Source organism: Pongo pygmaeus, chromosome 8 (assembly GCF_028885625.2).
Source record: "Pongo pygmaeus isolate AG05252 chromosome 8, NHGRI_mPonPyg2-v2.0_pri, whole genome shotgun sequence".
Classification (NCBI taxonomy): domain Eukaryota; kingdom Metazoa; phylum Chordata; class Mammalia; order Primates; family Hominidae; genus Pongo; species Pongo pygmaeus.
In genome coordinates, this window is record NC_072381.2 from 79,377,077 (window position 1) to 79,404,108 (window position 27,032).

General features: G+C 36.0%; 1 protein-coding gene across 8 annotated transcripts in view; it reads left to right on the forward strand.

Annotated features, from left to right (window-relative positions):
- JMJD1C (jumonji domain containing 1C) overlaps nucleotides 1-27,032 on the forward strand; it is a 361,700-nt gene that overhangs the window by 309,860 nt on the left and 24,808 nt on the right. For 7 of the 8 annotated variants that reach the window (XM_054436434.2, XM_063669935.1, XM_063669933.1 and 4 more), the window contains 12 exons: nucleotides 1,731-1,855; nucleotides 3,366-3,509; nucleotides 3,607-3,799; nucleotides 3,906-5,584; nucleotides 9,824-9,996; nucleotides 10,258-12,464; nucleotides 18,414-18,615; nucleotides 20,358-20,572; nucleotides 21,525-21,677; nucleotides 24,852-24,941; nucleotides 25,742-25,869; nucleotides 26,063-26,276. In XM_054436434.2, the coding sequence (XP_054292409.1) occupies nucleotides 1,731-1,855; nucleotides 3,366-3,509; nucleotides 3,607-3,799; nucleotides 3,906-5,584; nucleotides 9,824-9,996; nucleotides 10,258-12,464; nucleotides 18,414-18,615; nucleotides 20,358-20,572; nucleotides 21,525-21,677; nucleotides 24,852-24,941; nucleotides 25,742-25,869; nucleotides 26,063-26,276 (5,523 nt within the window). Of the gene's footprint in view, nucleotides 1-1,730; nucleotides 1,856-3,365; nucleotides 3,514-3,606; nucleotides 3,800-3,905; nucleotides 5,585-9,823; nucleotides 9,997-10,257; nucleotides 12,465-18,413; nucleotides 18,616-20,357; nucleotides 20,573-21,524; nucleotides 21,678-24,851; nucleotides 24,942-25,741; nucleotides 25,870-26,062; nucleotides 26,277-27,032 lie in introns of all 8 variants that reach the window. The other variant, XM_054436437.2, reaches the window with a different exon arrangement.

Here is a 27,032-nt window from a genome sequence, read left to right on the forward strand (position 1 = left end):
CTCTCTCCCAGCCCCAACAACTATCAAATCTTGGCTGATCCTGCGCTATCCATACCCCCTTCTATCAAATTTCAGACATCACCCTATTCTATCCATTTTTTTTAACAAAACAATGCTGGAACATTATTCTGAAAAAAGTAATAGTTTTTAAATTAAAAATACTAGGTATTTCAAGTTTTCATTTGTCTCATAAATGTCGAAGATTTTAACAGGTTTGATTTATTTTTTAAAAATTAAGAGATTCAGAAAAGGTCCACACATTGTGATTATTTGGTACATCCCCATTGTTGCTCTTTTTTTCCCTTTCCTTGCAATTTATTTGTTGAAGAAACCAGGCAAATTTTTAAAAAATAATATTTTGTTTCTGCATTGTATCCTTAGAGGAGAAAAGATTAAGGGGCAGTATAGTCCCTATTCATTCTATGCAGAATTATGTGAGGCTGACTCTAAGCTATGTTAAGTAGTGGGAACAAACCAGTGTAAACTGTTTGTTAATGGGAATTGAAAACCGATCATATTTGGAGTTACTCTATAAGCATGTCCTATATTATTTAGAAAAAATAATATGAAGTCTTATTCTTCAATAGTTAGAAAAGACTGAAGTTTATGTAATTGATATGGCTACTAAACAGTGTTTACGCATCACCTCCCTTAAATTATGGCCAGTCAACATCTTCACTTTTCTCTAGATGAACGTATTTAATTTACAGGTCATATGGAACACTTTCTACAGTTCATTGATTTATATATATACATTTAAAGCTGGCAAAGGATTGTTGAATCTGTTACAACTGTAGAAGAAGGAATATCAGAAAAATAAATTCAGTCCCAGATCTTTGACTTAAAATTTTACCCAATCTGTCAACCTCTCACTTTCTTGATTTTTGTAAAAGGGCTAACAATACTTAGGAGAGAGAATTAAATAAGCACTTGAAAATTTTGAAAGCACTTTGTAAATTATTAAGGTACAGCAGTTTTTTCCCTTACAGTTCTTTGTTACAGTATTTGATACCATTTTAATACCTGTGAATTAAAGATCGTTTTCATTTCAGTATCCTCTTCTGTAGAGTGACTTGTTTTGTTAGGCATATCTGAACATCTGCAGATAAATATGTTTAATATTTTTTATTATTTTCTAATGGATATCTATACAAGAATATCCTTTGAAAAAGTGAGTTTAACACAAAAGTGTACCATATTTCATTAAAAATTTTTAGTGCTATATGTATAAATTCACTTAGCCAATCTCTTTTTTAAGACTTTTAGCAGCTTTTTCTGGCTGTGATAGCAAATCAAAATTTATAGTTGTTTATGGTAAAGTTTTGGCAACTAGAAGACTCAAACATCAAGTTGCAAGTTAATCTTTCTGTTTCAACCGTGTAGTCATCTACTGCAGTCTTACTAAGTAGCTTCATAACCTTACTACATTCTACACTACCATAACTTTGCATTTTGAACTGTTCTCTTATTAACTCGTGATCCTAGAAACCTTCCTTCTCTCTTAAAGTACTTTATTTCTATTGAATCAGGAAGTATGTAGGTCTAGTGCAGTGTATATAGTAAATTCAGAATGATTCATTTGAAAGGATATTTACTTCTAAAACATTTTTTTGAAAACTGATAGTTGGATATATTACTATTATACACTAGCTCATGTTTCTTCTAAAAGGCAGTTATTAAATGAAGATGTCTCCATTTAAGATGTTTCTGTTTCTTGTGTTTTTTTTAAGGTCCTTATTCCTTAAATGGATACAGAGTGAGAGTATATAGACAAGACTCTGCCACCCAGTGGTTTACTGGCATAATTACTCATCATGATCTCTTCACCCGCACCATGATCGTTATGAATGATCAGGTAAATAGTTCCACTAATATTTTTGTAGAGATTTTAAAAGTTCAAATCATCCATGCCCCCCAAAATACATCAACAATTTGATACTAAATAATTTTTATCTCTAGGGTTTTTAGTCGTGTAATTCTAGTAAGTTTAAATGTATCTGATATTACATAGAGGTCATTTCAGGTCATAGGGAGACAGCAATGCTCAATTTATTTCAACACTGATAAAATCAGTTCCTAAAATAGAGGCATTAAACTCTTTTAATTGATTAGTCTTTTTTAAATCCTTAGATCAGCTAAAATTTTCTTTCTCAGAGTTTCAGTTTTTCTGTCTCTCCAGTAATAAAAATATTTCCCAAATCATTTCTTTTCATCAGTGAAAACTTAAACACACACTACAGTTCTTCTCACATCAAATGTCAGTGTTGGTATGCTCAATTAAGTTTTATGGTGAATCTTAAGGATTACAAGTTTCCTGTGGAGTTTTTTTTGTTTTTGTTTTTGTTTTTGTTTTTTTTTTGAGTTGGAGTCTCGCTCTGTCGCCCAGGCTGGAGTGCAGTGGCATGATCTCGGCTCACTGTAAGCTCCACCACCTGGGTTCACACCATTCTCCTGCCTCAACTTCCCAAGTAGCTGTGACTACAGGCTCCTGCCACCACATCTGGCTAATTTTTTTGTATTTTTAGTAGATATGGGGTTTCACCATGTTAGCCAGGATGGTCTCAATCTCCTGACCTCATGATCTGCCCACCTCGGCCTCCCAAAGTGCTGGGATTACAGGCGTGAGCCACCACGCCCAGCTCCTATGGAGTTTTAAGTACCAGTCTGAAAGTCTTGAGATTTCAAATTTTTTTTTAACTTAATACAAAAAATACTCATTTTTAAAGCTGTTGTTTATGTAGAAAAAATCGATATTTATACCTTCCTGCCTGATTAGATTGTGGAGATTATCTGATAGAGCGCCGTTATACACAATTCAAATACTTTGGTTAAAATGTAGTTAAAATGCTAAATAAGTGTTACTGTTTCATTGCATTTGATTTTTTCCCTAAAACAGTGACAAACTTTTACCTCTCAAAAAAGCACAAAACTGCCTTGAATTGTTAAAATAGTTTTAACCACATTTTAAAAATTATTCATTTGCACAATTTTTGTCTTTTTCTTCTCCCTAAAGTCTACCTCTGAGTTTTATTTTACAACTGCTTTTTGAAAATTACTTTCTATTTTTAAATAAATAATTTAAAAATTGTTGGCATCTATATTCTTGATACCGTTGTTTTTCAAGATGTACTTGCAGTAAATATATTTAGTTTTTAATTCTTGGTTAGCAGTTGAAATGGTGAGTTTCAGAAGGTTAAAAAGGTAATTTTGTCTTAAGTGAATAAAATAAATTATTATAACAGCATCTTATAAATTAGGGATCCCAAGCTGATTTCTAAACATTTCTACTGAGTAAAGAAATTATACCAAATATTTGATTAGCTCATTCTATTTAATTTTTGTTTTTGTTTTGTATCATGGATTAGGTACTAGAACCACAGAATGTCGATCCTTCTATGGTTCAAATGACCTTTCTAGATGATGTTGTTCACTCTTTGTTAAAAGGTGAAAATATTGGCATTACATCACGACGCAGGTCTCGTGCCAGTCAAAACGTCAACGCTGTTCACGTATGTATGTTATTAGGGATGAATTTCTGTAAAATATTTTTCCTTAGGCTAGTAGAAACCAGGTAGTAAACAATTACTGTTAATTGGTTATTTTTAGAGCCATTATACACGTGCCCAAGCAAATAGTCCCAGACCAGCAATGAACTCCCAAGCTGCTGTACCAAAACAGAATACGCACCAGCAACAGCAACAAAGAAGTATCCGTCCAAATAAGAGGAAGGGCTCAGATAGCAGTATACCAGATGAAGAGAAGATGAAAGAGGAAAAATATGATTATATATCACGAGGAGGTAGGACCCACTTTTTTTTTTAAGGGAATGAAAACAAATAAAAATACATTTTAAAATATGCTTATTTAGTATGAAAAATAAGACTGTTCTTTCTTTAATCCTACAGAAAATCCTAAAGGTAAAAACAAACACTTGATGAATAAAAGAAGGAAACCTGAGGAGGATGAAAAGAAACTAAATATGAAAAGACTTCGAACTGACAATGTTTCAGACTTTTCTGAGAGCAGTGACTCAGAAAATTCAAATAAGAGAATAATAGATAATTCCTCAGAACAGAAGCCAGAGAATGAATTGAAAAATAAAAATACTTCAAAAATAAATGGAGAAGAAGGAAAACCCCATAATAATGAGAAGGCAAGAGAAGAGACCCTAAAAGATAGCCAGCCTCCCTGGGATCAAATACAGGAAGATAAAAAACATGAAGAAGCAGAGAAGCGGAAGTCTGTTGACACTCAGCTTCAAGAAGATATGATTATCCATTCGTCAGAACAATCCACAGTTTCTGATCATAATTCTAATGATTTACTTCCTCAGGAATGCAATATGGATAAAACACATACCATGGAATTGCTACCAAAGGAGAAGTTTGTGTCCAGACCACCCACACCAAAATGTGTTATTGATATTACAAATGACACTAATTTAGAAAAGGTGGCTCAGGAAAACTCAAGTACCTTTGGCCTTCAGACACTTCAGAAAATGGATCCTAATGTTAGTGATTCAAAACACTCTATTGCAAATGCAAAATTCTTGGAAACAGCAAAACAAGATTCTGACCAGAGCTGGGTCAGTGATGTAGTTAAAGTGGATCTAACCCAATCAAGTGTTACAAATGCTTCTTCAGGAAATGATCACTTGAACATGGAAAAAGAGAAGTATGTCTCTTACATTTCTCCTTTAAGTGCAGTTTCTGTCATGGAAGATAAGCTGCATAAGCGAAGTCCACCTCCAGAGACTATAAAATCTAAACTTAATACTTCAGTAGATACTCACAAGATAAAATCCAGCCCATCACCTGAAGTTGTGAAACCCAAAATAACTCATTCTCCTGATTCTGTAAAGTCTAAGGCCACTTATGTGAACAGCCAAGCTACTGGTGAAAGAAGACTGGCAAATAAGATAGAACATGAGCTATCAAGATGCAGTTTTCATCCAATTCCTACTCGAAGCAGTACATTAGAAACTACAAAGAGTCCTCTTATCATTGATAAAAATGAGCATTTTACAGTTTACAGAGATCCTGCACTTATTGGGTCAGAAACAGGAGCTAATCATATTTCACCTTTCCTAAGCCAGCATCCTTTTCCTCTTCACTCCTCATCTCATAGAACCTGTTTAAATCCAGGTACCCATCATCCTGCCTTAACTCCTGCACCCCATTTACTAGCCGGATCATCTAGTCAAACTCCATTACCTACCATTAACACTCATCCTCTGACTAGTGGTCCACACCATGCTGTTCATCACCCTCATTTACTTCCCACTGTGTTACCTGGAGTGCCTACTGCCTCCTTACTTGGTGGCCACCCACGACTAGAGAGTGCTCATGCCAGCAGCTTGAGCCACTTAGCACTAGCACACCAGCAACAACAACAGTTGTTACAGCACCAGTCACCTCATCTTCTTGGACAAGCCCATCCTTCCGCTTCATATAATCAGCTTGGACTTTATCCAATTATTTGGCAGTATCCAAATGGAACACATGCATACTCAGGACTTGGTTTGCCTTCTTCTAAGTGGGTTCACCCAGAAAATGCAGTTAATGCTGAAGCTTCATTAAGGAGGGTAAGTTACATTGTGGTTTGCCACATACCAATATATATTAATGAACATGTACAGATGCTTTTTCAATATTCCATCTATTTTTTAGGTTATTTCCTATTATAAAATATGTGAGAATTTTTCGGTTGTTTTTCCATATACTTAGTAACCTCAAGAGTGGGAGGTGAAACCTCAGAAAAGCCTATTTATAAAAAGAGTTAGTTTAAAGAAGTAAAACTTTTTAGATTGTAATATTTATTTATTATAGATTTAAATTTTTGGTATATTTTCTTTTTCTTTTTATTTTTTGAGATGGAGTCTCATTCTGTTTCTTAGGCTAGATGCAGTGACATGATCTTGGGTGACTGCAACCTCTGCCTCCCAGGTTCAAGCGATTCTTCTGCCTCAGCCTCCTGAGTAGCTGGGATTACAGGTGCCTGCCACCATGCCCAGCAAATTTTTGTATTTTTAGTAAAGACGGGGTTTTGCCATGTTGGTCAGGCTGGTCTTGAACTCCTGACCTTGTGATCCATCTGTGTTGGCCTCCCAAAGTGCTGGGATTACAGGCGTGAGCCACCGCACCCGGCTAATTTTTGGTATAAAAGTTATTATTATACATAATTATAATTATGCAATAATTATATATAATACAAATTATACATAATTATTTTGCTCAGCCAAATTCCCAGAAGTGAAATTTCTAAAATTTTTATAAAATTGTAAGGCTTTTGATATATATTATCAAATTATTCTTAAAAACAAATTGTTGTATTCTCCAGATGTATGTTTGTATATTAATGGTATAGTACAATGTTTGACTATTTAACCCCCTTGTTCCCTTAAGGGTGCTCAAGGTTGCAGATTCCCAGTATTTGAGGGTAAAGCTGCAGCTGAGATTCTGTCTGCTTAACACAGTATTGCTAAAGGTAGTGGTGTAAGGCTGCTGTTCATTCATGAGCTATGTGGTTTCTATAGCAAATTCATTTTTACACTAAAAAATGGTTGTTGAGAGCAATACGAGCCCCAGTATAAAAAATGGAAAAATTGGTATCACTTTTAAACTCCCAGGAGACAACCTTGTCCTTTGTACATCCTAGGATGCTCATCAAGTATCCCCTAGAATCTCTTTTTAACACCTTGTTTGTTTTTGTGGTTAAAAAACACACACATACATAATATTAAATGTGCCATCTTAAACATTTTTAAGTGTACAGTTCAGTAGTGTTAAGTGTGTTCACATTGTTGTGCAGCAGGTCTCTAGAACTTTTTCATCTTGTAAAACTGAAACTATAGCCATTAAACACTAACTCCCCTTCCCTGCCAGCCTTTGGCAACCACCTTTCTTCTGTTTCTATGGTTTTCATGACTTTAGATACTTTCTGTGAGTAGAATGATAGAATATTTATTCTTTTGTTACTGGCTTATTTAGCTTACTACAATATTCTTGAGGTTCATCCATGTTGCAACATGTGACATGATTTTCTTCTTATTTAAGGCTGTATAATATTCCACTGTGTGTATGTGCCCTATTTTCTTTCTCCATTCACCTGTCAGTGGACATTTGGGTTGCTTTCACCTCTTGGCTGTGGTGAATAATGCTACAGTGAACATGGGTGGTTTTTTGTTTTTTTGTGGGTTTTTTTTTTTTTTTTGAGACGGGGTCTTGCTCTGTTGCCCAAGCTATAGTACAGTGGTGCGATCTCGGCTCACTGCAACCTCTGCCTCACATGGGTGTTTTTAACACCTTAAGGTCATCTTTTTTGACAGCTTTCTGAAGTTAAGTGAGATTACAGTTGGGGGTGGTGATTTAGAAGACAATTTTAGTGACTTTCTCTTTCACTCAGGGATATTTTTTACATATAACATTAGTGATGCCAGTAGATAAAAGCATGCTGTTCATCATGCCAAAAGTTTGTGAGAGGAGTCATTATGTTTTGGGTAGACTGTGGCCATGAGTCTTTTTATCATACCCAAGTTGTGATAGATAAACTTTTTTTTTTTTTTTTTTTTTTTTTTTTGAGTTGGAGTCTCCCTCTGTTGCCAGGCTACAGTACAGTGATGCAATCTTGGCTCAGTGCAACCTCTGCCTCCCAGGTTCAAGTGATTCTCCTGCCTCAGCCTCCCAAGTAGCTGGGACTACAGGTGTGCAACACCACACCTGGCTAATTTTTTTGTATTTTTAGTAGAGATGAGGTTTCACTATGCTGGCCAGGCTGGTCTCGAACTCCTGACCTCAAGTGATCCGCCTGCCTCGGCCTCTCAAAGTGCTGGGATTACAGGCATGAGCCACCATGCCCAACCATGTGATGGGTGAACTTTGATGATAAGAGGCACCAAGTGGTTGATGATGCATTTGCATAAGGTCTACCAGTTTTGAAAGATGTTTCCTGTGGTTTATTCCTGTTGCAAACGTGGACTCCTTTTGGCTCTACTTTCATATGACCTTTGGCCTTTAATGAAGTCTCACCAATGATCCCCACAGTTTATTCTGCACCAGCATCACCACATTTGAGGTTGACAAGATCTCAGTTCCAGAATTATGCTGCCATTGATCACAAGCTTCCCATTACCATTTTGGAGGGTGCCGTTGCTCTTGCGGTAGATGGGAGTCATACTAGAACCTGTATGTTACATAGTCAAACTCAGTGAAGAATCACTAATCACTATATTATCCTCTTTACCAGAATAGAAAGCAGGCCTGGTGACCCAAGTGCCCTACTGCACTCAGATTATTAATTCAAGGTTTCTATTTTTATTGTTGCACTCACATGTTTATTCTGACCCTTCAATCTCATGTCATTAATGTAGCTGCAGCTGCACAAAGATAAGCTAGCTAGAGGAACACAGGAGAGCCAAGAGCTGGCTAACAGATTTGTGTCTTTTTCCTTAACATCCAAAGTCTTGAAAACAGATTTAAGTAACTTAAAAATGGCTTGGAAAGGAGCAATACTCAGTATGTGTCACATGTATATGGACTTAGACCATGACTGTCTAGCCTCCGTGTTTATAAGTACATAAAATATTTTATTAACTGGTCATAAATGTGTTAAACTAAAAACAAGTGTATCGGATTTTTATTTGTTATATAAAATTACAACATAAAGGAGTAAATTTGAATAACATTTTGAGCAAAAAATAAAAAAGTCTTACCCCCTACTATTGACCAAAAGTGAAGAAACAATACAAGCATAAGACACTGTTATTAAATAATTTTGAATGGCATTTTATAGAGCAAAACTTTGTTGTCATTGCCATAATGGATTGCTGTTTAAGATTTCTGGATCTTATAGAACTGAGGCCGTTTGAGACACATATTTGATCCTTATGTGTATATTTATGTATTTTTCTCTTATGTGGGGTTTATGGCTATAGTGTATGTTTTTAATCTCATAGCAGTATATTTTTGGTGTGACATACTGCTTTTGCATTATTTTGAGAAGTAAAATGTATTCCCTTTGTTACGGAATAAATTAGAGAAAATACAAAGGAGGTTGTATTTTCCTGCTATTTGACTATCATCCTATTAACAAATTCATAAAACATGTTCTGGAAGGATGTCAGTCAGAATATAGAAAAATCCTTAAGCATGTAGTCAGATAGCTGTATGTCTCGATGAAGAGGTTGCTGTCACCTTATATTCAGTTATGAGACAGGCAGCATATTGATGTATAAAATTAACTTTATTAGACCTCTACACCTCCAAGCTTAATGGTACAACCTTGTTTATAGCTTAGAGTGAAATGGGGAGTGCATTTGGGTTTTGAAATGTAATTATCTGCCAATTGTCAGTAAATTGTTACATTGGAAAAGTTAATTTTTTTGATGACAAAAATTGACAAATGAATTTGGTTATAATTTCTATTTCTGATGAAATGTGTTTTAGGAATAATATTCTGTTTTTACTGTTAGCAATATATATTCTTTTGCTGTTAGAATCAGGAAATCATATAAGCTAGGTTCTGTACATGGCATTTATAGTAAATTAAAGGCACTGATTTCAAGATCTGTTTTTAGTAAGATGACAATAAATTATTTAATACTGATAACTTTATGATATGGAAAAATCTGTTTAATTATGTTATTATTTGTCTGAATATTTCTCATAAGATGTATTTAGAAAAAGTTACAAGTTTCCCAAAGAAACTGCTGTTTGAATGAACTAATAAACCACCAAGATCATACCCAGTTCTACTGTGACACGGTATTTAGCTTTTTCTAGTAACTGAAATCTAGGTTTTTTGTTTCGTTTTGTTTTGTTAATAGAATTCTCCCAGTCCTTGGCTACATCAGCCCACCCCTGTGACCTCAGCAGATGGTATTGGATTACTTAGTCACATTCCTGTCAGACCTTCCAGTGCAGAGCCTCATCGGCCTCTTAAAATTACAGCCCATTCCAGTCCACCATTGACAAAAACTTTAGTAGATCATCATAAGGAGTAAGTTCACCAGTGCTTAAAAATTATAAATACCTTGTTCATAATTTTTCTTAATTCGCCTTTTAAACAGTTAATTTTAAGTTAACACATATCTTAAGATTAGGCTTTGTTCTGTTTTGATATTTCTTCAAATTTATTATAGTATTAGAGTACATGCAAAGATGTCTTTTACTTTCATAATAGAATGATATTGCATAGAAGCTATCTTTGTATTTTGCAGGAAAAAGTGGTTACAGAAATATTTGTGTATTTTCTTTACAGAGAATTAGAAAGGAAAGCTTTTATGGAACCATTACGGTCTGTTGCATCCACATCAGCCAAAAATGACCTGGATCTAAATAGGTCACAGACTGGAAAAGATTGTCACTTACATAGGCATTTTGTGGATCCAGTATTAAATCAATTACAGAGGCCACCCCAGGAGACTGGAGAGAGGTTAAACAAATACAAAGAGGAACACCGTCGAATTCTTCAAGAAAGTATTGATGTTGCTCCCTTTACAACTAAAATCAAGGGACTTGAGGGTGAGAGAGAGAATTATTCCAGAGTGGCATCATCATCTTCCAGTCCTAAAAGCCATATCATCAAACAAGATATGGATGTAGAACGCTCAGTATCAGATCTTTATAAAATGAAGCACTCAGTGCCTCAGAGTTTACCCCAAAGTAACTATTTCACTACATTGTCTAATAGTGTGGTCAATGAACCACCAAGATCATACCCATCCAAAGAAGTTTCAAATATTTACGGTGATAAACAGAGTAATGCCCTTGCAGCGGCAGCAGCTAATCCTCAAACTCTGACTTCATTTATAACATCTCTTTCAAAGCCTCCACCTTTGATTAAACACCAACCAGAAAGTGAAGGTTTAGTAGGCAAGATACCAGAACATCTTCCGCATCAAATTGCATCTCACTCAGTAACAACCTTCAGAAATGATTGCAGGAGTCCTACCCATTTGACAGTTTCTTCTACAAATACACTCCGCAGTATGCCTGCATTACATAGAGCACCAGTATTTCACCCACCAATCCATCACAGCCTGGAAAGAAAGGAAGGCAGCTATAGTAGCCTTTCCCCTCCAACTTTAACTCCAGTGATGCCAGTAAATGCTGGTGGTAAAGTTCAAGAATCACAGAAGCCTCCAACTCTAATACCTGAGCCAAAAGACTCTCAGGCAAATTTTAAGAGTACTTCAGAACAGAGTTTGACAGAGATGTGGAGACCTAATAATAACCTCAGCAAAGAGAAAACTGAATGGCATGTGGAGAAAAGCAGCGGAAAGTTACAGGCTGCTATGGCATCTGTCATTGTGCGTCCATCTTCTAGTACAAAAACTGATAGTATGCCAGCAATGCAGTTAGCTTCTAAAGATCAAGTTAGTGAAAGATCTTCAGCTGGGGCACATAAAACAGATTGCCTCAAACTAGCAGAAGCCGGAGAAACTGGAAGAATCATTTTGCCAAATGTGAATTCAGACAGTGTTCACACAAAATCTGAAAAAAACTTTCAGGCTGTCTCACAGGGCAGTGTTCCCAGTTCAGTCATGTCTGCTGTAAATACGATGTGTAATACCAAAACGGATGTAATCACATCTGCTGCCGATACTACCAGTGTTTCCAGCTGGGGTGGTTCAGAAGTAATTTCCTCTTTATCAAATACCATTTTGGCCTCTACATCATCAGAATGTGTATCTTCAAAAAGTGTCAGTCAGCCAGTGGCTCAAAAACAAGAATGCAAGGTCAGCACCACAGCACCAGTTACATTAGCCAGTAATAAGACAGGAAGTGTTGTTCAACCCAGTTCTGGGTTCTCAGGCACAACTGATTTTATCCATTTAAAAAAGCACAAGGCAGCATTGGCCGCAGCTCAGTATAAAAGTAGTAATGTCAGTGAGACTGAACCTAATGCTATAAAAAATCAGACACTTTCAGCCTCCCTTCCTCTGGATAGCACTGTAATCTGTAGTACAATTAACAAAGCAAACTCTGTAGGAAATGGGCAAGCTTCCCAGACAAGTCAACCAAACTACCATACTAAACTGAAAAAGGCCTGGCTCACCAGACATTCAGAAGAAGATAAAAATACTAATAAAATGGAAAATTCAGGGAATTCTGTATCAGAAATTATTAAGCCATGTTCTGTCAACTTAATAGCCTCTACATCTAGTGATATACAAAATAGTGTAGATAGTAAGATCATAGTTGATAAATATGTAAAAGATGATAAAGTCAATAGGAGAAAAGCCAAAAGAACTTATGAATCTGGCTCTGAAAGTGGAGACTCAGATGAAAGTGAAAGCAAGTCAGAGCAAAGGACTAAAAGACAACCTAAGCCAACTTACAAAAAGAAGCAAAATGATTTGCAAAAGAGAAAAGGTGAAATAGAAGAAGATTTGAAACCCAATGGAGTTCTCAGCAGGAGTGCCAAAGAAAAAAGTAAACTGAAGTTGCAAAGCAACAGTAATAGTAAGTCAGTTACTTTGCTTTATCTCAGGTAAAATGGGCTGAATGTTTTAGCTATATTAGTGTGCTGCTTTAAAGATCAGTGAGCTTAAAGGCATCCTTTGTCTTCATTTGCATGCCTTAGCTTTATGTATATGCTCATTGATCTCATTTCTACATTTCACAAGTAAGTACCCTTTAAGAGGAAATGAGAGAACACTTATTCCTCCATTTTTAAAAGACTTGTAGAAATATATATTTTACCTGACAGTCATTGTAGGTAATTTGCATAATTTAACGTGGAATTTAGTAGTTACTCGTAATTTTGGCCATTTCTAAGAATTGTCAAAATGCAGTTATGGCTGTCACACCAAAAGTGGATTCGTAATATCAGCTAAGATACTTACCTCTAACTAGATGTAGTCAGAAAAGAAATTCTGCTCACATATACATATTTTGAGGCAAATTTCTAGAAGACAGTTACAGTTGTCCCTGGGTATACCTGTGGGGGATTGGTTCCAGGACGCCCCCACGGATACCAAAATTCACAGATGTGCACATCCCTTATATAAAATAGCATAGTACAGTCATGTGCTGCATAACAACTTTCAGTCTGTGACAGAATGCACAGCTGGGCACAGTGGCTCACTCCTGTAATCCCAGCACTTTGGGAAGCTGAGGCAGGAGGATCACTTGAGCTGGGGTGGTTGAAGCTGCAGTGAGCCATGATTGCACCACTGCACTCCAGCCTGGGCAACAGAGCAAGACCATGTCTCAAAAAATAAACAAAAAATGATGGAATGTATATATGACAGTGGTCTCATATAAGATCATAAGACTGTGTTTTTACTATACCTCTTTCTTTGTTTAGATACATAAATACTTTGTGTTACAGTTATCTACAGTATAAAGTACAGTAAATACTGTACGGGTTTGTAAGCTAGGTTTGTGTAAGTACATGCTATGAAGTTCCTACAATGAAGAAATTGCCTAATAGTATATGACTATATTTGCATGTAACCTACACACATCCTCCCATATACTTTAAATCATCTCTAGATTCCTTATAATGCCCAACACAATGCTTACACATTACTTCATTTATGTAGGATTGAACATAGTACTCTGCACGTGGCAAATTAAAGTTTTGTTTTTTTGGAACTTTGTAGAATATTTTTTCCCCCGAGTATTTTTGATCCATGTTAGGTTGAACCCATGGGTTTGGAACCCACGGTTATGGAGGGCCAATTTTACTTCAGAGTAATATGAATGTGGACTGTATTTCACTCATCTGGTGACAAAATTGGAAGCTTATGGAAATTACTATTTATTTAATACTGCTCATTCAAACAGTCCTTAACAATAGGTAAAAATTAACATAAGGGGAGGATTGTGGTTTTGTGTATTCATTTCGATGTTAAAGAATTGCCATATTAATAGCTTCACAACTGATTATATATCCTTTGTGGCAACAGCTGGACAAAATAAGAGATACTTAACAGTAATATTCACTATAAAGTGTTTCTATATCATTTTACTCTAGTAGTAGTTTTTCTCAGTTTGCTTATTTCTTTTTAGGTATGTTGCACAATGCAGAAAGCACTTAGTTTCACTATATCCGTGTGTTCATCCACATACAATATATGAAATATCTGTGACAATGTGGACACTCAAGAAGTACTTTCACAAGCACTTGGATGCTTGAAGGCTCCCATTTGTGCCTTTTAACTGAATGAGGTTTTCCCACATGCCTGTGTGGAAACCAGAGGCAAAGTGAAGGAGAGGAAAACAGGAGGATGGAATCATAGAAAAGGACAGTCAGAAAGTGAAAGAACAAAGGACAAACTCAACTAGAGCCAGAGACTGACAGACTGAAATGCAAGCATAGTCAGAAGACAGAGAGGGGGATTAACATCGAAGGATACCTGCCATTTACTTGAATATTGGATTATATACAGTGTTGCTTTTTCTTATGTGTTCCCCTTATTCTCCCTCACTGCCCCCTATGAATTCATAATAGGCTTAGTGTGAGCAATTTAATTGTTTCTCTTCTGTCTTATATGACATTTCCTTTGGTGTTGGGTGTTCAGATACTTGAGTAAAACTTAAACAACAAAAACAAAAGATAGGTACCTTCCAGGTTTTAATGCTTAGAAAACTCTTATGAAGTTAAATTTATGAAATTAAGTCTTAGTGAAATACGTATTCTCTTTTCATCTTGAGACGAATATACATATTCACATGTAAGAGTTCTAAGAAAGGGGCCAGAATGAGTGCCTTTTTTTTTTCCTCAGGTTGTAATATTTAGTCAAATCTCCCCTGCTTGGTAACTAGCATGTAGCTTTAGAGGGCTGTTTTATGACCCATTTGTTCACCAAGTCCAAAGTAATATTAAGTCAATAATAGATGTCATCTATTAATTGTGGACTGAGTTGACTTGCTTTTGTTCTAGGCTACCTAGAAAAGTTTTTTTTTTTTCTTAAATATTTTTTAGAGACAGTCTCCCTACATTGCCCAGGCTGGAGTGCAGTGGATATTCACAGGTGTAACCATAGTGCACAGCAGCCTCCAACTCCTGGGCTCAGGCAATCCTCCTGCCTCAGTCTCCTGAGCACAGAAAAGTTCTTTAAGTTGGGAGTTTTCGTAAGTCAGGGAACTTCTAAATATGAATGGATTATCTACTTCATGGATTAAATAATGTCCATTTTCTTTCTAATGTTTAATAGAATTGTCATCAGTCATGGTCAATCAAAAAGAATGAGTTAGGCTTACACCTCAACTATGTAATATGATTACATACACCATTATACATGTATAATTATATATTTTATATACACATACACATAATAGTGTGTTTCTTAGTACATTAAAGCTAGATATAATAGATTTTGTTTTATCTACTGTTTTGGAATGTCTTCCTCTCTGCTACCTTTTTGTTTCCCTTAATTAAAAGTCAGCTGCTTTTTCTCCACTAATTTTTATGTTTTATTTACTTCTATCTTACATTTTATCTAATTTTTACATTTAATTTTATGATCTGAAATTGCCACTATATTTAAATATATAAATTCTACAATGCAAAACCAGTGGTTTATGATCACAGTTAATTTCTCTATCTCCAAAAAAATATTTTTTAAGGGGGTGGCATATCAGAGATTAATGTTTGGCGAGTATTTCTCTCATTTTCTTCCTCCCCAGTTTTCTGCTAGAGCAGCTATTTGTGGATTTGCTACTAGAGAACTAAGGTTCTTACTATAAATGAAGAAGTATCCATTGAGTTAGGTATTTTTTTGTTGACTAAGTGTCTTAATCTCAAACTTTTAGGTTTTATATATTGCCGGTAAATTATATATATATGGAATTGAAGGATGAAGTTTTATTTATTGTACAAATACTATGACAGTTAAATTCATAAAAGGAGTTAGTTGCAGTCATGTGTGCCCTTGACTAGAAGCAAAAATTATAATATCAAAAGCTCTCCATATGAATTGGGCCTTAATGTCTTTGTACTCATTTATTCTTTTATTGAAAAAAAGTTCTAAATGCCTATTTTGTGTCACATAATTGAGATTTGCTTTGAAATGTCTGATTCTTCACTATAGTACTATCTGAGTTGTTCACAGTGGTATGGTGATCCATACTCTGAACTGTTCCATTATCTGGAATTAAAGGCATATAATAAAAATGGAAATAGACTGTATTTAGTTTATTCTAGTGTAATAAATTGAAAAGTAAATAGATGATTAGAAGCAAGTGTGCCAAATAAAAATTTATCAGCAGTATAACAATTCTATCATTCATTCCAACTTGTAAAAGCTCTGAATATTTTACACAGTTCATAGGAAAAATCCGTCTTTTGCACAATGGAGGAAATAAACATTTTACATAAGTCTTCTGGAAATGGGTTTATACCATAACTGGGAGATGTGGTGTGTGGTTATACACATGGGTGTTTCTCTAGTGGATTAAGCCAAATGGCTCCTTACCCTAAGTTAGAGACAGAGAGGGGAAAGCATGTAATTGTAAAGAATGAGGCAGCAATTCTAGAAGTGCTTAATAATTGGACCTGATTTCAAATGGGCCACTCTATATGGTTTATTTAAACACAGTGCTTTCTAAGTTTCTGCAAGAAGTATGTAGTCTCAGGAGAATAGCTGTACCTCTGATCCACACATTGGGCATAATTAGAAAACACAAGGGTAGGAAATACAGTTTTATTCTTTCAGCATGACAGAAATAGCAAACTATGTAAATCTAATGTCTGACATATAGGTACATTAATATGGGCGCAATAAGTACACTTACAAGTTAGAGCCCACAACTAATTGCTGATCCTAACATAGCTTGCTTTTATTTTATTTTATTTATATATATTTTTAGACAGAGTCTTACTCCGTCACCCAGGCTGGAATCCAGTGGCACGATCTCACCCCACTGCAACTTCCGCCCCCCGGGCTCAAGCAGTTCTTGTGCCTCAGCCTCCTGAGTAGCTGGAATTACAGGCATGTGCTACCGCACCTGGCTAATTTTTGTATTTTTGGGAGAGACAGGGTTTCACCTATTGGCCAGACTGGTCTTGAACTCCTGGCCTCAAGTGATCCACCCACCTCAGCCTCCTAAAGTTCTGGGATTACAGGCATGAGCCACTGCACCTGGACCCCAACAGAGCTTGCTTTTTTTTTTTCTTTTTTCTTTCTTTCCTCTTTTTTGTTTTTTTTGGACAGAGTCTTGCTCTGTCGCCAGGCTGGAGTACAGTGGTGCAATGTTGTCTCACTGCAACATCTGCCTCCCGGGTTCAAGCGATTCTCTTGCCTCAGCCTCCCGAGTAGCTGGGACTACAGGCACACGCCACCATGCTAGGCTAATTTTTTGTATTTTAGTAGAGATGGGATTTCACCATGTTGGTCAGGCTGGTCTCGAACTCCCAACCTCAGGTGATCCGCCCGCCTCAGCCTCCCAAAGTACTGGGATTACAGGCATGAGCCACCGTGCCCGGCCAGCTTGCTTTTAAATAAATACATTTTTAAAAATTTTAATAGACAACATTTAATTTTTGGAGTTCCTCTCGGTCCAGAAATTCTTCTTACTCTCTAGATGATGGATTTCTTGAGCCAATGTTCTTATACGTATTAAACATAAGTCAGTAAATGTGATGGAGCAATGATGTAGAGTATGTAAATAAGTTGATTTTTTTTTTTCACATATTAGACTGTATAATGCATTAGAGTTTTGTCCTTTTTACTTTTTTGATGGCTATTTTAATTCATCAATAAAGATAGCCAAGTTAATTTTTTTTTCCTTTTACTTTCTTCAAACCCTTTTATTTTTCTAAAAGATACTGCCACCATCAGTATGTTGATATCAAATGCAGGGTATTATAATAAAGGAAAAATGTTAGGAGAAATAGCTCAGCACCTCTTCTCCCAAATACAGGTTTTATAAAATTACCACTTGTCTTAATGAGCCACACTTACCTTGGAAAATCAGATTATGTATTTCAATAGAAATATGTTGAAACTAACCTGTAGTTTCTAACTATATAAACCTTTGATCTTTACGTTCTTGCTGTGGATCTTGAAAGAGCTTTCTCCTACATAAACCAACTTTTGGTATAGAAGGACTGTATTTTCAGTTATTGATATACACAGAATATGAATGATTCTTATGTCTGCTATTATACATACACGAATATTTAATATTTAAAGAGTTCAGTCAGCTGGAAAATTTAGTTCTGCATTTTCAGTACACTGACATAAGAGTGGTTCATTTGGTTAGTAGAATTGGTTAATAAGTAAATAGAAACGCTGCTGCACTTTTAGTCATTAATCGGTCCCTAGAGCTCTTAATGTCTTTGCTTCTTTACTAAAGTCTTCCTGTATCATCACAATTATATGACTGACTTGAATTTCATCTCAAGGAGTTTAACTGTCTACAAAGCATAATCTTGCTAAAACTTTCCTACTGATTTTACAGCTGGCATTCCTCGTTCAGTATTGAAAGATTGGCGTAAAGTCAAGAAGCTGAAGCAAACTGGGGAATCCTTTTTACAGGATGACTCCTGCTGTGAGATAGGGCCTAATTTACAAAAGTGTCGAGAATGTAGACTTATTCGCAGTAAAAAAGGAGAAGAACCAGCTCACTCACCAGTATTTTGTAGATTTTACTACTTTAGACGGTAAGTGAAAATATGAGATTAGGAAAAAAGTAATTTATTGATTTGATATTGGAAATTATATAGTGTTATTCTGAGTGTCCCTTTTGGATGGGGGAATAAGTCTTTGAGTCTCCATGTTTTGGAAACATTATAAAAGTGTTATTAAATGTTTTTGTGCTAAATTTTAACAATTTCTAACTATTAGACTAAATACATACATTATTACTCATGTTCCATATGACCTTTCTGTTCTGAGAGATTTATTCTTAATGAGAAAATGATTTTTTTCCTTAACAGTTGTTAACCTATATACTAATTTAATATGAATATTACCAAATAATATTTTAAAATTAAAAACTTAAAGGTAGACTTGTAAGAGTTCAACTAAAGAATAGCTGGATAACCCAGACAGTAAAGACTAATTAACATGTCACACTCCAGAATCAGTCATTTCTAGTTGTGAATTCCATCTCTGTCCCTTAGTTCCTGTGTGAGTTTATTAACTGTGATAGGACAACTAAGCCTGTCTCATCTGCAAAATGTAAATGTTAGTACCTACCTAAGAGAGGTTTAATGTAGGTTAAATGAGATAAGTATGCCAAGTCCTTAAGTGTAGTCCCATGCGCATATGAAATGCTCTATTGTTAGCCGTAATTATCTTCCTAAGAAATTGAGACACTTTACTCTGCTGAATACTCTATGCTGGTAGCCCAGTATAGACCTCTAAAAATACGTGTTGATAAGAATGGACCAGGTTCTCTTTCTTCCTCACTTTGTAGCCAACAATCCCTAAAAGACAGACAATTTCAGGGAATAATTATAAGAGGTAGTACCCATGGAAGTGCAGAAGAGATGAAAAAAGGAATCAAAAGGAAAGTAGGTTTGAGACATAAGAAAATCTAGGAAAAGTCTGAAGGAAAGAAATGTTCAGGCAAAGATGGTAACATAAAACCAAAATAAGATGCTGGGTTATGACAAAAAGGAGAAATTTGGTTTAAAAAAAAGGAAACTTTGGAAAGAATAATAAAGGTATGAAAAGTAGGGATAAAAGAAATGTTGCTGTTCATATGAAAAATACAGTATGACTTGTATCTTAGACATCACCTATTTGAGAGTAAAGAGAGTGGAGTACAATATAATTGAGGAATAACCACCAGCCAGTAAGAGAATGGCAATTTTGCCTTCCGTTTACCATAAACTTCTCTGAATAGGGTAGTTATTTGGATATCAGAAGCTAAGAGCGAGTAAGCACATTAATGGGGTTCCTATAAAACTATTAAGAATTTCATCTTTGTTCTCTTAAATCAGTAATGTGTCAGTCTAATTAATGAAAATGTATGTATAGTTGGCATTTTTAAAGTCCTCCTGGTGAAAGTGTTAAGGCCATTTCAGCTTTAGTGATTCCAATTTAGATTATGTATAAAATAACAGCATTGCTCTGGGCAACATTGGGCCCACATTTTTACTCTTGTCATTCATCAAACACTTAAACAGTTTTCATTTTGTTGGAGTTAAGTAAGTATAAGTGATCTTATTTCTTGAAATAACCTAAAATTAGTACTACTTATTGCCATTTGCATAACACCTATGAGTTATTTAAATTAATTCAATAATTAGTGTGTGAAGAATTAACCTGTTTTCCTGTTTTTAATGTAATTCATATTTTATAATGCAATATAAACATAATTATAAGTTTACAATTTTAAAGACTGGACTTATGTTTTAATGTGGGTACCTAATGCTTTTATGTTTTAATATTTCAGGTTGTCATTTAGTAAAAACGGAGTAGTTAGAATAGATGGTTTCTCTTCTCCTGACCAATATGATGATGAAGCTATGAGTTTGTGGACACATGAAAATTATGAAGATGATGAACTAGATATAGAGACTTCTAAATATATCTTGGATATAATAGGTGATAAGTTCTGTCAATTAGTAACATCTGAAAAAACAGCTTTGTCCTGGGTGAAAAAGGATGGTAAGGAAGTTAAATATAACATGAACTGCACAAATTTCATTTTAAGAATTTCTCTTTGAATTATGTTTATGAAAGAAGTCCCTAATCTTATCTAACCTTGATTTTTAATTATGATAATGATACCTTTTTACAGTATGTATTTAAGGTTACAGATATTTTCCTATAGAGGGTGAACTGAGTCAATTAACCATTTATGAAATCACAATAGCATTTTGCTGTTTCTGCCATTACAACATTAAGTTAATGTGTTAAACCCACTTTGGAAATTGTGAAATTTCAACATTTGGCTTATAAAGACATAATCTACCCCAATTATTTGTATTGGAATCTCAGCTTTACTCCCTGTTAAACTGTTACCTTTGGCAAATAACCTCTCTGGGTATCAGGCAGGTCTGGAAAATAGGAAAGATAACTATCTCATTAATTTGTTTAGAAAGTAGTTATGTTAATTATGTTTACTTAAGTACTTAATAGTTCCTAACATAGTAGATGCTCTAAATATTAGCTTCTTTTCCTTCCCTTCCTTGAAATCACTGGTTTGCCCCTCAGGGGACACTTAGCAATGACTGGAGACATCTTTGGTTGCATAACTGAGGGAGTTAAGGATATGTTGCCAACATCTAATGGGTAGAGGCTACAGATGCCTCTGAACAGTCTGCAATGCACAGAGTAATCCCTCCCAACAAAGAATTATTCAACCTAAAATGTCAAAAGTACCAGAGTTGAGAAACCCTGCTTAGATGTAAGGCATTTTTATTTTTCACTTATGATCATTTGTGAGTCTTCTAAAGAGAATTACAAATTACTTCAAGAAATCTATTGGTCTTCAGTTAATATAGCCTTGAAAGTTCTTGGTTTGCCTTTACATTTTTATTTCTTCTGTATTTCAGCCAAAATTGCCTTGGAAAAGAGCATGTTTGCCTTTAAAATTTTTGTTTTTTCTGTATTTCAGCCAAAATTGCCTGGAAAAGAGCAGTGAGAGGAGTCCGGGAGATGTGTGATGCATGTGAAGCAACATTGTTTAACATTCACTGGGTCTGCCAAAAATGTGGATTTGTGGTCTGCTTAGATTGTTACAAGGCAAAGGAAAGGAAGAGTTCTAGAGGTTGGTATATAAGTTTATATAAATTGAAGTTTTTTATAATATTTTCTTTAGGATCACTCTTCTAGAACATGAGATGTGTTTTTTTATTCCTACGTTCCTTATTAATGTATTAAGGAATTTTTTTCAGTTTGTTTTTAAGAGGAGAAGTAACCACAGTTTATTAACAGCTATATTTTCTAGAATTAAACTGCATCTACACCCATCAGCCTCATGAGTATATCTATCTTCTCATTTCAGTCAGATAGTTCCTTAATGTAGCCCAAATTTAGGTTAGGCCTTGTTGCTTTAAGATTCCAGTGTGTGGGCCAGGCACTGTGGCTCATGCCTGTAATCTCAGCACTTTGGGAGGCCAAGTCTGGCTTCCAAAGATTGCTTGAACCCAGGTGTTCAAGACCAGCCTAGGCAACATGGCAAAACCCTATCTCTACAAAAAAAAAAATACAAAAAATCAGCTGTGCATGGTGGTGTGTGCCTGTAGTCCCAGTTACCTGGGAGGCTGAGGTGGGAGGATCACCTGAACCGGGAGGATCACCTGAACCCAGGAGATGGAGGCTGCAGTGAACTGTGATTGCCCCATTGCACTCCAGCCTGGGTGACACAGTGATACCCTGTCTCAAAAAGGAAGTAATTAAATGAATCAAAAGTGTTTTAGAAAGATTATCCAAGGCAATTTTGGAAGTGACTACCTAAAGCTGGTATTGAATTTTTTGTTAGGAGTAAAGTTCTGATGAAATAAGAGGATTAATATTGTGGAAACGTTAAAAGTACTTGGTATAGATTGTCTGTCTCAAAGTAATGAATGTCATTTTCATTTCAGGCCGCTCTTTTTTCAGAGTAGTGTATCAGGTAGATGAACCATGATTTAACCATCAGTATCTTCTACTGATAGGATTAACCAAAGTCTCTTACCCTTTCTTACCAAAGAAACCTGAGCAAATGTGGAAGCATAGCTGAATGTCTACAGCTAAGTGTTTCTGGGATATGCAATAAATATGTTAATATGAGTAAAATGTGAAACCACAATACATGTATTTTGATATTTTCAATTGTTATAAAACTTGATGACATGACGTGCATTTCAAATTCCTTTTTTCCTGGTTTCATATTACTTTTGGTTTTCCTTTGCCAAATTAAAAAAGTTAATTTTAATGTACTCTATTTTGCTGTGTCGTATGTATGTATATATATGTAAGCTACCATAAATCCTTTTTTTGAATAAGATAAAGAATATTTATATTAAAACTAAATTGTTGTATTGCTGCTGATTTTCTTTTTCTTTTTCTTTTTTTTTTTTTTGGATGTTGTTGAGACGAAGTTTCACTCTTGTTGCCCAGGCTGGAGTGCAATGGCGCAGTCTTGGCCTCCTGGATTCAAGTAATTCTCCTGCCTCAGCCTCCCGAGTAGCTAGGATTACAGGCATGCGCCACCACGCCTAATTTTGTATTTTTAGTAGAGACGCGGTTTTACCAAGTTGGCAAGGCTGGTCTCAAACTCCTGACCTCAGCCTCCCAAAGTGCTGGGATTACAGGCATGAGCCACCACGCCCAGCCTGCTGATTTTCATAGTAGTATTAATTTTGAAAGTATAGTCTTGTTACCGTATCATTCTTTTTTCTTTTTTTGAGACAGAGTCTTGCTCTGTTGCCCAGGCTGGAGTGCAGTGGCGCGATCTCGGCTCACTGCAACCTCCGCCTTCTGGGTTCACACCATTCTCCTGCCTAGCCTTTCTGAGTAGCTGGGACTACAGGCGCCTGCCACCAAGCCCGGCTAATTTTTTTGTATTTTTAGTAGAGACGGGGTTTCACCGTGGTCTCGATCTCCTGACCTCGTGATCGGCCCACCTCAGCCTCCCAAAGTGCTGGGATTACAAGCGTGAGCCACCGTGCCTGGCCACCGTATCATTCTTTTAAGTGTAACTTATGCCTTGGGTTATTGTCCATACTATCTATATATCTATTTTACTGTTAAATATTATAATAAAACTCAGATTGAGTAAGTTTAATATATAGCTTCATGTAGTGGTAATCAACATAAGTGTCTAAAATATAAGCAATATATAAAATATTTGCAAGTTACCATGTAGGTTTTGCAGAGGAAAGTCAAAGCTTTTAAAGGTAACTAGTTTTAGACCGGGTTTGAATTTTATTTAATGTATATTTTTATGAAACAGTAGTTCTAGATTTTTTTTTTTTTTTTTTTTTTGAGATGGTGTCTTGCTCTGTCACCCAGGCTGGAGTGCAATGGCGCGATCTTGGCTTGCTGCAACCTCCACCTCCTGGGGTTCAAGTGATTCTCCTGCCTCAGCCTCCCAAGTAGCTGGGACTACAGGCATGCGTCACTACACCTGGCTAAATTTTTATTTTTAGTAGAAATGGGGTTTCACCATGTTGGCCAGGCTGGTCTTGAAGTCCTGACCTCAAGTGATCCACTGCCTTGGCCTCGCAAAATGCTGGGATTACAGGTGTGAGCCACTGTGTCTGGCCTAGTTGTAGATTTTTTTATGCTGAGTTTATTGAGCTTTGTGACACTGAAACTCTTGTAGCCACATCATAAGTAGCTGTCTGTGTCACTAAATTTGTAGAGAAAGTTCTTGAGATCAAGGTATCAAATGCTTTTATTCTTTATGTTATGCCCTATGCTATGCCTTAATTGTTTACAACTTCAGGGATGAAAACTTATTTGAAGTCAGCAATAGCAGTTAATAGTAACTGTATGGTACCAGCTTTTTCACGTCTCATGTTCCTCTACATGTCTTTGAAGCATAAGAGGAAAATGAATTAACAGTCATCTCAAACTGTGTCAGTCTGATGTACTAGGATCAGGCATAAATTGTGTTTGGCACAGAAAACAGCTAAGAGATAGAAGATTAGCTACAAAGATAGAGGTGACTAATAATAATGACTGGTAATTTTTAGAAAGGCTATCATTATATCCATTTTGTGTCACTGTTTTTATAAAATTCAGGAAATGGTGGAACTGTTTTTCCTGACTTGTTTCAGAACCAGACATCTAAAGCATATCATTGACATTTTATTTCATTATTTTTATTTTTTTCTTTTTCTCATTGGCTGTGACTCTAGCCAATGAAACGTTTTATATAATAAGTTCTTTACACTATCAATTTATAATTATGAAACCATGAGTGTGATATACAACAAAGTATATTATCTTACAGATAAAGAACTATATGCTTGGATGAAGTGTGTGAAGGGACAGCCTCATGATCACAAACATTTAATGCCAACCCAAATTATACCTGGTTCTGGTAAGTATATCTTCTTCATGTAATATAACTGGTCTTGGTTGCTCCAGATTAAGGAAACACTTAAAGGAGTATCTAGAAGTATAACAGGGTGGAGAGAGATTTAACTAGTTTTGAATTGTCTTGCTCAGTTATTGGAAATCCTCTATGTAATAAAGCTCAGAAGATAAGTCCAAGCCTCAGTGATGAAGAAAGTTCACCATTAGAAGTGGAAAGCTGGAGTGTAATGAAAAGGCCTATTGGATTTTTAATGAAAGCTTCTTACAATTTTTGAGCATATCTAATTTTTAATAAAGATAAGAGAGAAAAGAATAGAGAACATAAATTTGGCTGGGCGCGGTGGCTCACGCCTGTAATGTCAGCATTTTGGGAGGCTGAGGCGGGCGGATCACGAGGTCAGGAGATCGAGACCATCCTGGCTAACACGGTAAAACCCCGTTAAAAATACAAAAAATTAGCCGGGCGTGGTGGCAGGCGCCTGTAGTCCCAGCTACTGGGGAGGCTGAGGCAGGAGAATGGCATGAACCGGGGGGGCGGAGCTTGCAGTGAGCCCAGATGGCGCCACTGCACTCCAGCTTGGGCGACAGAGCGAGACTCCGTCTCAAAAAAAAAAAGAGCATAAATTTGGTTGAATAATCAAATCTGTAATAGATGGAAGAGAATGGAGAAAAATGGAAGAAATTTAAAGGGCACAAGAAAACCTCCATTATTCCCAATTATAATATAAAATATTGTAAGAAAAAAAATTTACAGCGTTAACAACTAGTGGTAATCTTTTTATTAACTACCATTTTATTTTGTAGTTTTGACAGATCTTCTAGATGCCATGCACACTCTTAGGGAAAAATATGGTATTAAATCCCATTGTCATTGTACTAACAAACAGAATTTACAAGTTGGAAATTTTCCTACAATGAATGGTGTATCTCAAGTGAGTAAAAATCTCTGGTTATTCAAATAAAATCTGTGATTAAATTAGTCAACTTTGATATTTATTTGAAATTTGGTATAGGACTTATGTATGAATTAGGTTTGCTGTGTTTCTGTGTAAATTTTTTGTATCTATACTACTAATTGAATAATTGAAGAAAGTGTTTAAAAATGTAATTGTTCTACCTTTGTAGGTTTTACAGAATGTTCTTAATCACAGTAATAAAATTTCTCTGTGCATGCCTGAGTCTCAGCAGCAAAATACTCCTCAGAAGTCTGAGAAAAATGGTGGCAGCAGCCCAGAGAGTGATGTAGGCACAGATAACAAGTTAACTCCTCCAGAATCCCAGTCACCACTGCACTGGTTAGCAGATCTTGCAGAGCAAAAAGCCAGAGAGGAAAAAAAAGGTAAACATGATTGATTATCTAGGTATGTGTGAGAGGAGTATAGTATCACTAACCAACAATGTACTATTGTACAATAAAGTACTGTTAATATTGAGGTAAACAATTTACTTTGGTCTTTTGCTTGAATTATGGGTTAGGTTCAATGTAAAATATTTTGTCTTCACTTATTAGGAACTAGCCTGTTGTTTTTTTGTTGTTTTTGTTTGCTTTTTGTTTTTGTTTTTTTGAGACTGTCACCCAGGCTGGAGTGCAGTGGCACAATCGTTGCTCACTGCAGCCTTGACCTCTCAGGCCCAGGCGATCCTCCCAGTTCAGCCTCCCAAATAGCTGATACTACAGACATGTACACCATGCCTAATTTTCTTTTTAGGGGTGGGGGAGCACGGAGTTTTGCTCTTGTTGCCCAGTCTGGAGTGCAATGGCACGATCTTGGCTCACTACAATCTCTGCCTCTCAGGTTTAAGTGATTGTCCTGCCTCAGCCTCCCAAGTAGCTGAGACTAAAGGCATGCATCACCATGCCCAGCTAATTGTGTATTTTTAGTAAAAACAGGGCTTCACCATGTTGGCCAGGCTGGTCTCAAACTCCTGACCTCAGGTAATCCATCTGCCTCAGCCTCCCATAGTGTTGGAATTACAGGCGTGAACCACCATGCCTGGCCAATTTTTTTTTTTTTTTAGTTTTTGTAGACATGAAGTTTCACCATGTTGCCCAGATTGTTCTTGAACTCCTGGGCTTAAGCAGTCTACCTCGTCT